Here is an 18192-nt window from a genome sequence, read left to right on the forward strand (position 1 = left end):
TATGTATGTCCTCCTTCAAAAAATATGTAGGTCCTTTGCCCATTTTTAAATTGGATTGTTTGTCTTCCTGGTGTTGTTATATAAGTTCTTTATATACAGGGTCTGGCAGAAGTAATGCCTGCTTGACTGTGGCTGGTGGGTAGTAACATGGGTGTAATAACTATAGTTTTAATTTGAACATTGCAGAACCATAGAAATGAAGATCTCATGGAGGGTTAGCAACAGGGGAGTGGGAGGAGAAGGGGGCGAAGGTACAGAAAATAAGTAGCATAGACGGTAGGTAGAAAATAGATAGGGGGAGGGCAAGAATAGTATGGGAAATGTAGAATCCAAAGAACTTGAGACACATGGTCATAAACTAAAGGGGGGGAATGGTAGGGGTGAGGGTGCAGGGTGGAGGGGAATGAAGGGGGGAATAGAACAACTGTAATGGCATAATCAATAAAATAAAATTTAAAAAATAATAAAATATCATATGGTATACTTGGGTGTGGTAGTGTTATGTTACAGAATTACATGCTTATGATTTTGTAATAAAAGATTTTGTACTAAAAAATCTTTTATTACAGGGGGCATTATTTGTTCTAGACCCTGTATTTCGGGAGATTAAACCTTTATCTGATGTATCATTGGCAAGTATGTTTTCCCATGCAATGGGTTTTATTTTTATTTTGATGATGGTTTTTTTAATTGTGCAGGAGCTTTTTAATTGGATGTAGACCCAGTTGTTTATTTTTTTTTGCTTCCCTTGCACTAGGAGATATATTGGCAAAAATATTGCTATGTGAGATATCTGAATTTTACTGCCTATGTTTTCTTTTCCTCTAGGATTTTTATGGTATTGCAATTTATATTTAAGTCTTTTATCGATTTTGGGATTATTGTGGTGTACGGTGTAAGTTGGTGGTCTAGTTTCATTTCTTTGCATGTACCAGTCCAGTTCTCCCAACACCATTTATTGAAGTGACTGTCTTTACTCTATTGTCTGCTCTTGCCTCCTTTGTCAAATCTCAATTGATGATAAAGGTGTGGGCATATTTCTGGGCTCTCTATTCTGTTCCATTGATGTGTGTGTCTATTCTTATGCCAGTGCTGGACTGTTTTGATTACAGTGAACTTATGGTATAGTTTGATAACAAGTATTGTGATCCCTCCAACTTTGTTTTTCTTTCTAAAGACTGTTGAAGCTATTTGGGGTCTTTTTTGGTTCCCTCTAAATTTTTAGAATATTTGCTCTAGGTCTGTGGAATATGCCATTGGCATTTTGATAGGAATTGTGTTGAATCTTAGATTGCTTTGGGTAGCATGGACATTTTAATGATGTTAATTCTTCCAGTCCATGAACATGGTATATTCTTCCATTTATTTGTATTTTCCTCAATTTATTTTTTCAGCATTGTATAGTTTTCCAAATACAGATCTTTTACCTCCTTAATTAAATTAATTCCTGGGTACTTTATTTTTTGTTGTTGCAATAGTAAATGGGATTGTTTTTTTATTATCTCTTTCTGATAGTTTATTATTGGTGTATGCAGAAATGCCATCAATTCCTGAGTATTGATTTTGTATCATGCCACTTTGCCAAATTCATTTATTAGGTCTAGTAGTTTTTTGATGGATCCTAGGGGTTTTCTATGTACAATATCACGTCATCTGTGAATAATGACAGTTTTACTTCCTCCTTTCCAATTGGGTGCCTTTTATTTCTTCTTCTTGTCTGATCACTGTAGCTAGGACTTCTAATATTATGTTGAATAGGATTGTAAAAGTGGACATGCCTGTCTTGTTCCTGATCTTAGGAAAAATGATTCTAGTTTTTGCCCATTGAGTATGATGATGGCTCTAGGTTTTCTAAGTATATGGCATTTATTATGTTGAGGTATATGCCCTCTATTCCCACTTTGTTGAGTGTTTTTATCATAAATGGGTGCTGAATTTTATCAAATGCTTTTTTGCACCCTTTGATATAATCATGTGATTTTTATCTTTCATTTTGTTTATGTGATGTATGTTTATTTATTTGCAAATATTGTACCAACTTTGTATCCCTGGAATAAATCCCACTCGATCATGTTGTATGCTCTTTTTAATGTATTGCTGGATCCAGTTTGCTAATATTTTGTTGAGGACTTTAGCATCTATGTTCATCAGCAATATTGACCTATAATTTTCTTCCCTTGTCGTATTTTCACCTGGTTTTGGAATTAGGATAATGCTGACCTCATAAAAAGAGCTTGAAAATTTTCCTTCTACTTGAATTTTGGGGATAGTTTGAGAATAGGTGTTAGTTCTTCTTTGAATGATTGGTAAAATTTACCTGTGAAGCCATCTGGTCCAGGACTTTTGCTTGCTGGGAGTTTAATTACTGCTTCAACTTCACTAGTTGTTATTGGTCTGCTCAGGTTTTCTGCTTCTTCCTAATTCGATTTTGAAAGATTATATGTTTCTAGAAATTTATCCATTTCTCCCAGGTTGTACCATTTCTTGGCATATAGTTGTTCATAGTATTTTCTTAAAATCCTTTGTATTTCTTTTTTAAAATATATTTTATTGATTATGCCATTACAGTTGTTCTATTTCCCCCCTTCATTCCCCTCCACTAGGCACACCCCTCCCTCACCATTCCCCCCTTTAGTTTATGACCATGTGTCTCAAGTTCTTTAGATTCTATATTCCCCCTACTACTCTTGCCCTCCCCCTATCTATTTTCTACCTACAGTCTATGCTACTTATTTTCTGTACCTTCTCCCCCCTTCTCCTCCTCCCACTCCCCTGTTGCTAATCCTCCATGTGATCTTTATTTCTATGGTTTTGCTCCTGATCTAGCTGTCCTCTTAGTTTGCTTTCGTTTTAGGTGTGGTTGTTAATAACTGTGAGTTTGCTGTCTTTTCACTGTTCATCTTTTTTATCTTCTTTTTCTTAGGTAAGTTCCTTTAACATTTCATATAATAAGGGCTTGGTGATGATGAACTCCTCGAATTTGATCTTATCTGAGAAGCACTTTATCTGCCCTTCCATTCTAGCTTTGCTGGATAGATCAATCTTAGTTGTAGGTCTTTGGATTTCATGACTTGGAATACTTCTTTCCAGCCCCTTCTTGCCTGCAAGGTCTCTTTTGAGAAATCAGCTGGCAGCCTGATGGGAACTCCTTTGTAGGTGACTGTCCCCTTATCTCTTGCTGCTTCTAGGATTTTTTCCTTCATTTAATCTTGGCTAATGTAATGATGATGTGCCTTGGTGTGTTCCTTTTTGGATCCACCTTCTTTGGGACTCTCTGAGCTTCCTGGATTTCCTGGAAGTTTATTGCCTTTGCCAGATTGGGGAAGTTCTCTTTTATTATTTGTTCAAATAAGTTTTCCACTGGTGGCTGTTCCTCTTCCCCTTCTCGTACCCCTATAATATGAATGTTGGAGCGTTTAAAGATGTCCTGGAGGTTCCTAAGCCTCTCCTCATTTTTTTGAATTCTCGTTTCTTCATATTTTTCTGTTTGGTCATTTTTTTTCTTCCTTCTGGTCCACTCCTTTGATTTGAGTCCCAGTTTCCTTCCCATTATTATTGGTTTCCTATGCATTTCCCTTCATTTCAATTAGTTTAGCCTTCATATGTTCCTCTAATTTGTGACTAAAATCAACCAGTTCTGAGAGCATCCTGATCACCAGTGTTTTGAATTGTGCATCTGAAAGTTTGGCTATTTCTTTGTTGCTTAGAGTTATGGGCTCTGGGGCTTTGAGTTCTTCTTGAGCCATAATGTTTTGCTCTGTTTGCGCCTGTTACATATGAGGAGAGGAGCCTTAGGTGTTCACCAGGGCGGGGCCACCCAAGTCACTGGTTTGTGACACTGTATGTGGGGGCAGGGTCAGAGAGGGACAATAGTGGTCCCTTCTCCTGCTTCCTGCCTCTGGGACCTGCATGGTCCGTCTCACTGCTCGCTCATTTGCGTGCAAATGTATGACCATGGTCAGCCCTCAGCGAGTTCGCCACCTTGCACCCTCAGTGGGTCCGCCTGCTGCTACTCCACACCTGGGATCCGCCCACGGCTGCCTGCGTGCCTGGGTTGTGCACTCTGGTCAGTCCAGTGGATCTTTCCTACCTGCTGCTGGCTCTGCCCATCTTACTGGTTTGGCTGAATGGTTTGTTGTTGTCAGACTTCTGTATAGTTCAATTTTCTGTGGTTTGGCTGCGTTTTTGTTGCTAAAACTTTGTTGTTTTTAAACTTGGTTGTGCGAGAAGGCACAATGTTTCTACCTATGCCTCCATCTTGGCAGAAGTCCTCCTTTGTATTTCTTTGGTGTCAGTCATTTCTCTTTTTTTCATCTCTGATTTTATTTATTTGGGTCCTTTCTCTTTTTATCTTGATGAATTTGGTCAAAGGTTCATCAATTTTGTTTATCTTTTCAAGGAACCAGCTCCTGGATTCATTGATGTTTTGAATTGGGTTTTTTTTTTTTTGTATCTATGTCATTTATTTCCACCATGATCTTGATTATTTCTTTTCTTCCACTTACTCTGATTCTTATTTGTTTTTTAAGTTCTATTAGGTGTAGGGTTAGACTGTTTATTTGAGATTTTTCTGTTTTATTGAGGTATACCTGAATGCTATGAACTTCCCTGTCAGGACTGCTTTTGCTGTGTTGCGTGGGTTTGGGGGTGTTCATTTTTATTTGTTTCAGGTACTTTTGGATTTCTTCTTTGATATCACTGATGACTCACTTATTACTTAATAACATGCTATTTAACCTTGATGTATTTGAATGTTTTTAAAATTTTTTTATTGAGTGAGGTTGATTTCTAGTTTCATACCATTGTCATACAAGAAAATGTTTGATATGATTTCGATGTTCTTGAATTTGTTAAGACTTATTTTGTTTCCTACTATGTGGTCTATTTCTGAGAATGAATCATGTGCACTTAAGAAGAATGTATATTCTGCTGCTTTGGGGTGAAATGTGTTGTAAATATCAATTAAATTAATTTGATCTAGTGTGTAGTTTAAGGTCACTGTTTTCTTGTTGATTTTTTGTCTGAAAGATCTATCCATTAGTGACAATGGAGTGTTAAAATCCCCTGCAGTGACTGTATTGCTGTCAATCTGTTCCTTAAAGTCCACAAATATTTTTCTATATGTTTAAGTGCTTCTATATTGGGTGCATATATGTTTACAAGGGTTATATCCATCCTCTTGTTGGTTTGATTCCTTTGGTATTATGTATTGACCTTCTTTGTCTCTTGTTATGGCCTTTGTTTTGAAGTCTATTTTGTCAGATATAGGTATTGCTATCCCAGCTTTTTTTTAATATAGCCATTTTCATGGAATTTTTTCATTCCTTTTTTATCCCTATGTAAATCTTTTGTTCTGAAGTGGGTCTTTTGTAGACAGCATTTATGTGGGTCATGTTTTCTCATCCATTCAGCTACCCTATGTCTTTTGATTAGAGCACCTAATCCATTTACATTCAAGGTTATTATTGATAGGTACTTATTCATTGTCATTTTTTCTTTATACCTCTGTTCCTATCTCTATTTCTTTATCTTCTTAAAGCAGTCTCTTTAGCATCTCTTGCAATACTTGTTTCGTGTTAATAAACTTCATTATCCCTTTTCTCTCTGGAAAGCTTTTTTTTTTGCTTCCAATTTTAAATGATAGCTTTGCTAGATACAGTAGTCTTGGTTGCAGCTCCTTGCTTTTCATTACTTGGAATACTTCATGTCAATCCCTTCTGGCTGAAGTGTTTCTGTTGAGAAATGAGCTGACAGTCTTATTGGAATTCCCTTGTAGGTAACTAACTCTTTTGCTTCCTTCAAGATTCGTTGTCTTTAAATTTTGTCTTTAAACTTTGCCATTTTAATTATGATGTGTCTTTGTATGGGTCTCTTTGCATTTGTCTTGATTGGGACTCTCTGTGCTTCCTGAAGTTGTATGACTTTTTCCTTCATCAGGTTAGGGAAATTTTCTGTCATTATTTCTTCAAACAAGTTTTCTATCCCTTGCTGACTTTCTTCTCCTTTTGGTATCCGTATGATGCAGATTTTGTTATATTTCATGTTCTCCTAAAGTTCCCTTAAACTATCCTCATTCTTTTTAAATCTTTTAAAATTTTGTTGCTCTCATTGCGTGTTTTGTTCTTCCTTGTCTTCCAAATGGCTGATTCTATCCTTCATCTATCCTGTTTTTACTTTCCTCTAGAGTATTCTTCATTTCAGATATTGTGTTCTTCATTTCCAACTGGTTCTTATTCATAATTTCTATGTCCTTGTTCATGCTGGTGGAGTTTCCACTAAGTTCCTTATAGTTCTAAGTTCCTTGAACATCCTTGTAACTGCTACTTTGAACTGTATGTCTGATAAATTGCTTGCCCCAATATTACTTAGATGTTTTTCTGGGGATTCCTTCTTTTCTTTCATTTGGGGGTTATTTCTCTGTCTCTCCATTTTAGCTGTTTCTTTTTGTTTGTTTCTATATATTAGATAGATATGCTTTGTGGGGTGACTTGTGTGGCGGAAGTCCTGTGGGACTCAGTGGTACAGCCTCCTTGATTTCCTGAGATGGAGGTTCTAGGAATGTCCCTGGTGTGGGTTGTGTGGGCTCTCCTGTTGTATCGGGTCTTGGCCATTGGTGGCCTGTTCACTGGTGGTATCTTCCCTCTGGCTGGGTAACTGGGAGTCTCAGCCCCCGCCACATGTTGTACACTGTTGTGCAGGTGCTGACAGAACAAAATAAGACAACACAAAAAAAACAGAACCAAAGCTAGCAAAAACAAAAACAAAACTCAACAACAGCAGCAAAATCAATGACAAAAGAGCAAAGCATAATAAAAGTGGAAAGAGAAATAGAATGGTAAAAGAAGAAAAAGAATACAAGATGACCAAAGGGGGAAAATGATTATAAAAGGAGAGAAGGAAGAAAAACAATAAGAGTAAGGAATAAAAAGAGGAAAACTGCAAAAAAGAACAAAGTATAAGAAAGAATTAAAAATAAGAAAAGGAAAGAAGTAGGAGGAATGGAGTAAGAAAAGTGAAGAGTAAAATAAGAAATGTGAAAGAAAACTAGAGAAAAAAAGATAAATAGAAGAAAAATAATAGAAGGATCTGAAAAAGAAAAAATAAAAAATTAATGAAAAAGATCAAAGTGGAATTTGGCTCAGCAGAGTTTACTGCTTGCCTGCTGGGTTCTCCCTTTGGGTGTTGTGTCCCTCTGATGTTGTCTGAAGCCAGTGGAAGCCAATGTTAGATGCTGTCCACATCTAGCCCTCAGCAGCCTGTTCAAACCTACAGATGATCCACAACTTTGTGGCTGTCTCCTCCGGGCTTAGCTGTGCCCAGGATGGGCCGCACCACACTGCAAGGCTGGTTTTTATTAATGCAGGACCCAGGGGTGGGTCAGCAAACATCCCAAGTTGCTGCAGGATCCACTTCCACCTGCTTCTGCCTTTCAGCGTGTTGTCATTCTTAGTTTAGTCACTTACCCGACTATTTCTTAGAGGGCGTCTGGCAGAATTGAGAGAGTGAGACCCCAGGGTGTCCTCTGGGAGGTGCCATTCAGACTTCAGGAAGATGGTGGGCGGGTTCCTCTGTCCTCGAGCCATGTGTTTGAATCTGTCCTGGATTATTTCCGGGAACTTAGCAGTACAGAGCATGAGGGGTCCACAGCCCAGAGTTTGGGTCTGCAAGAAAACAGCTGATGTTTCTATGGCTCTTCCGTGAATGCAAATACAGGAATTTTCAATTTTGGATAAAACTGAATCCTACCCCGTGTCAGGAGAACCAGTCTTTGATTTGCATTGGGGGACAAGGAAAAGCTCAAAGTCCCTTAAATAACTGTAAATAATTTAAACTGTTAGGGTGTTTAAAATCTTTTTGGGTATTTCTAGTATTCTGTTGACCAGGCCTCTAAGAAAAAGTAGCTAGAAAGAAAGACTGCACAGGTCTGCACTAGAAACATGTTGAAAAGTGCTTCAGTCCGGTGACCGTGTCCCTTCAGCCTGGTGCAGGTTGAAAAGTGCTTCAGTCCGGTGACCGTGTCCCTTCAGCCTGGTGCAGGTCTGCGTTAGTCCAGGTTCAGACAGAGCAGCGGGACCAGCAGGAGACACAGAAGTATGTATATTAAAAAATTGAATACAGGGAACTGATTTACTCACTCATGGTGGCTGGCTAGGTCCCCAAGACAGTCAGGAAGGCAAGATCAAAAGCAAGCTGGAACTCCAGGCCCTGAGCTGACCCTTGAGAGGTTCTCTACCTCCTTTGAAAGGGTATCCAGTTGATTTAGAGTACCCAGAATAATTTCCCTTCCGATTAACTTAAAGTCAACTGATTAGTGACTTTAATTACTTTGGTAATATCCCTTCACAGCAGTACTTATATTAATGTTTGATTGTATCAGTAGAAGGTGTATACTGCAGCCTCCCTTCTGTCCTCCAACTCTGGCAAGAGAAAAGACTTGTAGCCCACCCCATCGAGGAAGGGAATTCCAGGAATGTAGCTCAGCCTAGCCAAACTGACACATCACGAAGCTATCACAATAGATAAGGCCTGATTTAGAATAATTTGTATTGCACAATATGATAATTCATTGTATAAGGTAATTTTGAAATTACTCTGGATTATACTATTTAAACTAGTCTTAGATCTCCACTGACTAGGGTGCCATGCTCAGCTCAATAGCAGAAAAAACAAAATAAGTCAATTTTCATATTTGGCTTTTAGGTCCCCAAGTGCCAAAGTCCTACCTTAGGGGGTGACCTTAGAACACCTCTTACCCAAACTTCAACCCCCAGTGACATGCAATACCACTGTAACACTCTCCGGTATTTGTTTTCTCCCTTTGCTTATCACTGAATAAGCATACTGTGTGTATCTGTATGTATGTGTTGGTTGCCTCACAACACATCCTACTCTTGAGATTGAGACTTTAAATCATTTGGGGAATAGAAATCTCATTTGGTTCCTGGTTATTATTTCAATTTGCAAGAGGAACAACATGCATGGAAGCTTTGTTAACAGTGTGGGCTCTCCACCCACTTGCCAAGAGCAAGACTAGTTTACGTCACATTTGGAAAGAACAGCTTCCACCCTTGTTAGTTTCACTAGAGAAGAGTAGAGGAGACTGTAAATGCTAGCTTGTGGTCGTGCTAGAACCATCTTCAATAATCCTGTCATTACAGTTTGTGCTTACAGTCTGTTGGGTCCTGAAATATTCAGACCTCAAGAGTGTATGACTTTATGATCTGGGCACATTGCCACACAATTAGTGTTCAGGGATGATACCGTGTTTTATAGCATAGCTTTCCCCTTCAAAGACAGTGATTTATATGTGAGAATGTAACAGACTTCACCATCTCATGATCGTTGACTAGCGATCCATGGAAAGATGCATGAGAGCCGTGTCCTGTACTCTCGTGTGCCCCTAATGCCCAACTCAGTGGCCTGTGCTCAGCAGAAGCTCAGCAAATAATTGCTGAACGAGGGAGGCAGCCACCCTTTTTCCTTGGTTCTTAGAGATAATAGGAGCTGCTATCAGCCAGGTTTTTCATCATATGTGGCTTTGAATTTCAGAGACATGACAATTATAATACTTTGGTAGAAACTGAATTTTTTTTCTCTTCGATAATTTCACACAAATGCCATTTCTCCATAGAAACTTCTGCTTACTAGTTTTTAGTGCTAGAGTCACACTGCTTCAAATTGTGCTTTAATATCATTTTTAAGTATATATTTGTAGTGCCTCTGCTTGAGTAATTGATATTCTTCATATTAAACTTATATTTATTATTCATTTTCTTATTTATTATTATTACTTTGAGCAGCCAATCTCATGAGAAGCTCAGAGTGTAAACTTTACAATGATAAGATTGGGAGTGCAAAACATTCAGTTTTCTTCACTTCAAAAGTTTCATTTCAGTTCCCGATTCCAAACTGCTAGGTTGTGGTGAGGAATGAGAAAGTTCACTTTCCCTATTGAGGTTGGTCTCACGTAGGTCTGCAGTAGATTTCTTGTTGTTGCATGCATAGATAATGCCAGTTGTTCCCTGTGGCAGAGGTCAATAGTATCCTTCTGCAAAACTCTGCCCCCACGCTGGCTCTTGAACAGGCTGATCTCTAACTCTTCTACCCCTTCTGGTCCCCATCACTTCATTTTGAGAGGCAGCCTTTAAGGACTATGGTCCTCTCCTTAGCTGATTTCCAAAGCCCCTTCCAGTTAGAAGCAAGGGAAACCTCCTTAGCCTCTGTCACACCACATGGGACCCAGGGGGAACTAGGGAGAGTGCCTTTGCTCTGATTTACTGAAGTATATCTGTTGCTTTCTCTCCTGCCCCTTTTGCCCCTTCTGGCATTGTGTAAGTCCTCCAACTTCAAGACTCTCAGGCAGCCCTGGCTGGTGTAGCTTAGTGAATTGAGCGCAGGCCTGCGAACCAAACAATTGAGGTTCGATTCCCAGTCAGGGCACATACCTGGGTTGCAGGCCAGTTCCCAGCAGGGGATGCATGAGAGGCAACCATAGACTGATGTTTCTCTCCCTGTCGCCTTCTCTTCCCTTCTAAAGATAAATAAGTCAAATCTTTTTTAAAAAAAAGAATCTCAGGCAAAAAGGAGGGTGACTGTTTATTCAATTCTCAACTTGATTCTCACTCTCCAACATGTCACTCATGTCTCTCCCACCACCAGTGACAGGAGGGACAAGAAAGACACATTTATATTTTATATTCTCTCATCTTGTTTCCTTTGTCTCTTCAACAGTACTTTTTCCTCCTCTCCAACTTGGAGCTCATACGTCTAGTCTGGTGTGTAGTTTCAGGGTGATGGAAACCGGTTTTATTAGCACTTCCTTTGGATCGGTCCCTGTTTCGTATCAAGGCAGCACAAGTCAAGAATCTGGGGTGTTTGTTTTGTTGGTCCGCAGAGCAGGGGAGCAGAGGTAGAGAACAGCACCTCCTTGGGCTGGTGACTGCACATAGTCTGCCGTAGATGAACACCAGAGGGTGTTCATTATCATTATTATTATTATTACACAAATCAACTAATCTAAGTGATTCTTTACTCTTTTAAGGCAGTGGTTCCTAAGTCTTTGGACTTCACAGACAAGAAAACAATTTGTTGATATTGCCAACTCTTTATTTTATCAACTAGAGAAAATTATTTTTTTAATTACCTTCACTTCCATCACTTCTTTTATCTTGTCCACTGTGCAAAGACATAACTGAAGAGGGAAAAAAATCCCATCCTTTTACACCAAGTATTGTAGTCATATGAAACCTCAGCCAATTGCCCTTACTTTGCTCATTCAAATGCAGTCAGTGGAAATGTCTCCCCAGCCAGCCCCAGTCAGCCCAGCAGTGTCTGGAGATCACTGCCTTGGAGTGTTTCAGCCACCAAGTCTGGTTCACTGTGGGCTGTGATTATGAAAGAAGTGCTTTCAAGAGTCAACGTATGGGATAACTCAGGCCAAAGGAAACACCGTGTCTAAATAGTCAAAGGAATGTCAAGTTTGCCTGAATATCTGGAAAATTGCCTCTAATCACTACTTCACTATATTTGGGTAAACATGGCCTCAGAGAGCTTTTGCAGGAAAAATTATAAAAATTCAGCAAAGCCTTATGATCTCATTTTGGATCTCCTCAGGATTTCTCATCAAGATGCAATTAAGCAGAGAAAAATTCTGCCTTGGGGCATGATTTTAAGTGCTTGTCGTGTTCTGACTCGACTTTCCACGCTGCACTTCTTCTCCCTATCGCTGCTCTGTGCTTGACAGCCCCTCTCAGGGCAGCTGCACCGAGCTGTGCACCAAGAGTGAGGCACCTACTGAGTGGAAAGGGAGGGCGAGGCAAACACCTACTGTCGCCTTAGTGCTTTTACCTGGAAACTTCCTTCAGGTAACCTCCTTTTTCTTTTCCCTATCCCTGCAGCCTCAGTTTTATGAACCAGTGGAGCCGGTGGACTTTGAAGGACTTCTGATGACACACCTGAACAGTCTGGATGTGGAGCTTGCCCAGGAGCTGGGAGACTTCACGGAAGACAACTTGGAGGTGGTGTTCACACCAAAGGAATGTCGGACTCTGCAGCCCCCTTTGCCGGAGGAAGGGTAAATCATTTTTCTTAAGCTGTAAATGGGATTGTGACGGTCATGCCTGTTTTTGGTAAGGGGGCATGCCCTAATTCTGGACTTTCAAAAAAATTAACAAAATCACTCAGCTCTAATAAGATGTGCAGGATAACTACTGTGATGCAATGAACTACATGTAGACAAGTTTTCAAACTGGTTTGACCAGAAGCTTTGAAAAGTCATGTGGGAACTGTTTGGGGTGCAATGGCACAAACCGGAATGCTCACTAAGAGGTGAAGGGTGCAGGATGTGGAGTCAGACTGGCTGGGTGCCAGCTCAGTGACCTTGGGTGAGTCATGTGACCTAATGGAGCCTCAGTTCCTCCATTTGTAAATATGTCTAGGTTTTTCATAAAAAATTGTTTTTTTGAAAATGCCTTCATTCATAAGCATTTTAATTAGTGTATGATTGGATCAAGTTATGAACATAAGTTGAACCCATGTTTATTGAGCATCTACTATGTGCTGGGTACTGGGATAAAAAGTTCCTTCCTCTGAAGAAATGTTTGTTAAGTGGAAAAACAATGAAGAAAACTCCTTAAAGTGAATATATGGATAGTTATTCATTTTCCACAGTGTATTAGTCTATGTGTTTATAGGTACAGGTATTCTTGGTATCAAACAATAGAATTATATCTAAACAAGACTCTTGTTACTTCTGTCATATAAAAAACAATGTCTCTTTGAAGGTTTAGCATGAACTTTTATTTGCATTCATTTTCAAAACACAGTTAAGATTCACATCCCCCTGGACATTTTTGACCTTCTCATCTTCCCCCCAAAAAAGTCCCAAAAAGGAGATCATGAAACATGGCCCCCACCCTCATTACTCTGGGCTATTCTAGTTCCAGTTTGTATTTCTTTTAATCACAGTTTAAGGAGGTTGGATGACAGTAATACAGTATTTTTGACCCTTTGCCCTGTTGTTTAGACAGTTTGCATTCACATAGGAGAGCTGACCACACAATCAGTTCTTAATATTTTGAAAATGCTCCCCAAAATAAAAACTTTATAATCCTTGGGAAGCAGTTTTCCCTGCTTTCAGTCCATTTATTCAAGTATGGCTTTAATATAGGTAAAATCTATTATTTTTACCTTTGGGAGAATCATTTAACATGATTTCTTTGTGTAAAATTTATGGTTAATTTTTTTCAAATGAATTAGAATCTTGGAAGAAACTGTTTTAAATACCTGCAATAAATTTAGAGGTCAGAGGATTTTTATTTTCTGAAGTATGATACAGGAGTTAATTTTTTTTTCTTAGCATTATTTTTTAGTATAATACTGCTTTGTCACTAGACTTTATAGCTGACATTGTTTGATGACTTGAAAACAACAACCTGTACTATTTCAGTCCTTGCCCCCAAGGTGTTGTGTGTGACTAAAGTTCCTTATGATCATCAGAGTAAGCAGGAGCTGAGCTGTTGAGCCCCCTATGCCCCCAGAACTGTATGCTGAGCAGTGATAGTGTAGAAGTTAGAAGCCTGCACCCCAAAGGTGAGCTCCCTGAGTTGTGGTCACCACTTGCTGGGTGACATGAAGCCAGATCCTTCTTCTCTCATTCTGCATAATGAGAATGACAGTCCCTGCCCTGTGGGGCTGATTGAGAATTAACTGAATTACCTGATGTGAAGTAATCACATTACTGACTAATGCTTAATAAATGGTACTTGAGTGTCATCTGTCAGATGCAGGACACTCTTCTAAGCACTTCACAAGCTAACTTACTTAGGCAGTTTCTGTAGTATAGTGGTTATCACGTTCCCCTCACAAGCTAACTGACTTGAACTGCATCCCACCTCTCTAAAGGACATACTACCCTATTAATATCACCATTTAAAGTGAGGAAACTGAGGCGCAGAAGAGATGAGTGACTGGCCCAAGGCCACATAGCTAATGCACGGGGCTAGCATTTAGGTCGTCAGGGCCCAGGGACCACATGGCTGACTTTTACAATATTTCATCTATACTAACAGCAAGCCCACACAGTAAGTATTGTTCTTACACCCTTCTTACAAACAAGAAAATTAAACTCACAGTATTTAGACCTCTTTGTCTCTAATACCAAAATGTTGGGGAATATCAGCAAATAAACTCTGCTACTGTGGGAAAGTACCATACTTTGCCATGTATAATATGTACTTTTTGCCCAAATTTTTGAGGGGAAAATAAGGATGGGCATTACACATGGGTACAATGATTACATACCATGGGTATAATAGTGGGTATAATAATCCCAGTATAATGTGCACAAAAACATGGGTGCACATTATGCATGAGAGGGCATTATACACACCAAAATACGGTAGTTATTCCTGATTTCAAGACTTGGAAGCTCTTGAAGAGTATCTCTCATGACACTCTCCTATGTGGATATGACAGGAACCACCTCAATTAATAATCACTGACCAAAGCCAATGCCTGTCAACTCCTCAAAGCATAAGACCACTGATCTTCATGGCGTTCAGAAAAGAAAATATGCATGTCCTAACAAGGTTACACATGAGCAAAAAAAAAAAGTCCAAATTACACCATTGAAAAATTGGTATTTGTACTTGTTTTTCTTGTTTTGTATGTGATTACAGCTCATTCTACCTGTCTTGTGTCAGAATGCCTTTAGGGATAAGTATGATTGAACATGATTCTCTGTAATAAAGAAAACCCACAGGCATAAAATGTTAACGTATTTCTCACCAGAGTAAAAATGTTATTGCTTCAGGAATTCACTTGGATGAGTGTGTAAGAATACTCCTACCATTCTCATTTGATGTGGATTTGAAGTCACACTGCTGTTGCCTTGGTTTAAGGGATTGCTCTGTTGTTTTCACAGAGTGGTAACACGACTTTCTTTCATTTCCCATCCATTAGAGTTGACCTGGACCCTCACGTCAGGGACTGTGTTCAGACCTATATTCGGGACTGGCTGATTGTGAACCAGAAGTAAGTTCTTTTTTCTTTACTCATGCACATATTTTATATTGTTAGCTTTTTAATTTTTATTTAATTAATAGATTTATTCAAAGAGCAGTTTTAGGTTTACAAAGGAAATGGGTAGAAGGTACTGAGAGTTCGTATATATCCCCTGCCCCCACCTCCCAATAGTTTCCTTTATTATTAGCATCTTGGGTTTTGAATCTTTTAAAAAAAATTTGTTTTGCACACATCTCTGAATGACCATGAATATTGATTTGGGGGTTTCAAATAAATTTGAGTGAGTAGGAGAATTTGCAAATACAAAATTCATGAATAACGAGCATTGACTGTATCTTGTATTACTCCCTTGCTCAAACACCTTCTAAGTCTTCCTACTGCCTGCTAAACCAGATGTAAACTCCACCTGCTTGCCTTTCAAGGACTGTGATCATTTAATCCCACTCTGTTTATTAACACTTATTTCTCTTAAGTCCCAGAGTCATTTCCTTTCTCTGTACCTGCCTTCTCTTCCTCACTATTCCACCTCTCCCCTTCTGCTCTTGTGTCCCTTCTGGCCATGCCCTCCCTTCACTCTCCTATCTACCAAATCCTGCCTACGGACTAAAAGTCAGACAACATTGCTTTTACTTTTCATAGCTGTCTCTAACAGACTCAGCCTTTTTTCAGTGGATCTTAGGTATGATACATTTCTTAAAATTAAGAAATGAGCTGATATTGATACCTTAATAGTAACTAACGTCTGTACTTTCCATTAGGGCTTATTTTTGTGTCGACAAAAATATAATGTCATTTCTCTGCCATTATAGAGTCATACAGAATAGTTCCACTGCCCTAAAAGTCCCCTGTGCTCCTCTTAGTCATCCCTCCTCAGCAACCACTTATCTTTTTATTGTCTCCATAGTTTTGCCTTGTTCTTCCATGTTTTGTGGCTTAATAATTTATTTCCTTTTATGCTGGCTAATATTATACTACATGGATTTACAACAGATTATTTATTCACCCATTGAAGGAGAAAGCTGCATTTCAACACAAAGAATAGAGTCTTGTTTTGTTTCCATTCTGATGTATTCCTGGGGTTGGGGGTGATAAACAAATTAAAACCTGGCCTGAGATTCAAAGGTAACATTCAAATTTATGAGCATGAAATAACCTATTGCTAGCCTACTAGTACAAAAGGCTGTTCTCTCCTGGGTTAATCAAATGTTTTATGACATTGTCCTGAGCTTTTCGTCCTTATGCCACTGACCTGGACAGCACTCTCTGATGAGAAACATCTACAGGCACTAGAATTCCCAGCCTGTACGTGTGTATCGTGTTGGGGAGGAGGCTGGGGAGAGTCTGCAGGATGGGGGCATACCCTACTAGAGAAACGGCAGAGAGCCTGTGGCAACGCTGTGGCGACAGTCCTTGTTTCTTCCTCTTTTCTGAATTATATTTTATTGATTATGCTATTACAGTTGCCCCGATTATTCCCCCTCGTCCCCCTCCATCCAGCAACCCCCACCTCCTCAGGCAATCCCCATATCATTGTTCATGCCCGTAAGTCATGCCCAGGTTCTTTGGCTACTCCATTTCCTATACTGTACTTTATATCCCGATGGCTACTTTATATCCCCATGACTATTCTAGCTATTTCTACTTAAAAAAAAAGATTTTATATTTTTTATTTTTAGAGAGGGGAAGGGAGGGAGAAAGAGAGTGAGAGAAACATCGATTTATGGTTGCCTCTCACAAGCCCCCTACTGGGGACCTGGCCTGCAACCCAGGCATGTATCCTGACTGGGAATCGAACTAGCAACCCTTTGGTTTGCAGGCCAGCATTCAGTCCACTGAGCCACACCAGCCAGGGCTCCTATTTGTACTTTTTAGTCTCCTCACATCTTCACCCATTTCCCTACACCCTCCTCCCATCTGGCAACCATGAAAACATTTTCTGTATCCATGATTCTGTCTTTGTTCTTCTTGTTTGTTTGTTTTTTTAAGATTCAGTTGATAGTTTTGTACTTTTTGCCATTTTATTGTTTATAGTTTCGATCTTCTTTTGCTTAAATAAGTCCCTTTAACATTTCATATAATAATGGTTTGGTGATGATGAACTCCTTTAATTTTTTTCTGGTCTGAGGAAGCTCTTTATGTGCCCTTCAATTCTAAATGATAGCTTTGCTGGATAGAAAAATCTAGGTTGTAGGTCTACTTTTCATCACTTTGAATACTTCTTGCCAGTCCCTTCTAGCTTGTAAAGTATCTTTTGAGAATCAGCCAACAGTCTTATGAGGATTCCTTTGTTGGTAACTCTCTGCTTTTCTCTTGGTGCTTTTAAGATTCTCTCTCTTTAGCCTTTGGCATTTTAATTATGATGTATCTTGGTGTGATCCTCTTTGGGTTCAACTTGTTTGGAAATCTGTGTTTCCTTGACTTGTATGTCTATTTCCTTCATGAAATTGGGGGAGTTTCCTTTCATTATTTTTTCAAATACGTTTTCAATTTCTTGCTCTTCCTCTTCTGCTCCCCCTATGATTCAGAAGTTGGTATATTTGGAGATGTCCCAGAGGCTCCTTATTCTATTCTTGTTTTTTTTTAATTCATTTTTTTTCTCACTATTCTGATTGACTGCTTCCTTCCCTATGTTCCAAATCATTGATTTAAATTTTGGCTTCATCCCCTCCACTGTTGGTTCCTGTGTATTTTTCTTTATTTCACTTAATGCAACCTTCATTTTTACCTGGGTCCATTCTATGTTGTTGCAGTACCCAGTGATTTCTTCGAGCATCCTGATAACCAGTGTTTTGAACTCCATATTTGATATGTTGCTCATCCAGTTTGTTTGGCTCTTTTTCTGGAGTCTTGTTCTGTTCTTTTGTTTCACCCATATTTTTTTCTCCTCAATTTGGCAGCTTCCCTGTGTTTGTTTTTGTGTATTAGATGGAGTTGCTTTGGCTCCCTGTCTTAGTAGCATGGCCTACTGTGGAAAAGGCACCTGTAAATTGTGTGAGGCAGAGTAGTAGGTAGTCACCAGAGTTGGGTAACCCATTTAATCACTTTGTGGCTCCATGTGGGGGAGGGTTCAGAGAGGGGACAACGCTGCTGCTTGGCCTCTGGAGACTGCCCAAGAGGAAGCTGTCTCCTGGCACTCATCTCCTTGGCAATCACCTCACTTTCTGTCCT

General features: G+C 39.3%; 1 protein-coding gene across 4 annotated transcripts in view; it reads left to right on the forward strand.

Moving 5' to 3' along the window:
* DOCK8 (dedicator of cytokinesis 8) overlaps positions 1-18192 on the forward strand; it is a 220156-nt gene that overhangs the window by 57569 nt on the left and 144395 nt on the right. For all 4 annotated transcript variants that reach the window (XM_037165574.2, XM_037165576.2, XM_037165575.2 and 1 more), the window contains 2 exons: positions 11898-12073; positions 14962-15033. In XM_037165574.2, the coding sequence (XP_037021469.2) occupies positions 11898-12073; positions 14962-15033 (248 nt within the window). The remainder of the gene's footprint in view (positions 1-11897; positions 12074-14961; positions 15034-18192) is intronic.

Source organism: Artibeus jamaicensis, unplaced genomic scaffold (genome assembly GCF_021234435.1).
Source record: "Artibeus jamaicensis isolate MK-2021 breed Jamaican fruit bat unplaced genomic scaffold, CSHL_Jam_final scaffold_1964, whole genome shotgun sequence".
NCBI lineage: Eukaryota > Metazoa > Chordata > Mammalia > Chiroptera > Phyllostomidae > Artibeus > Artibeus jamaicensis.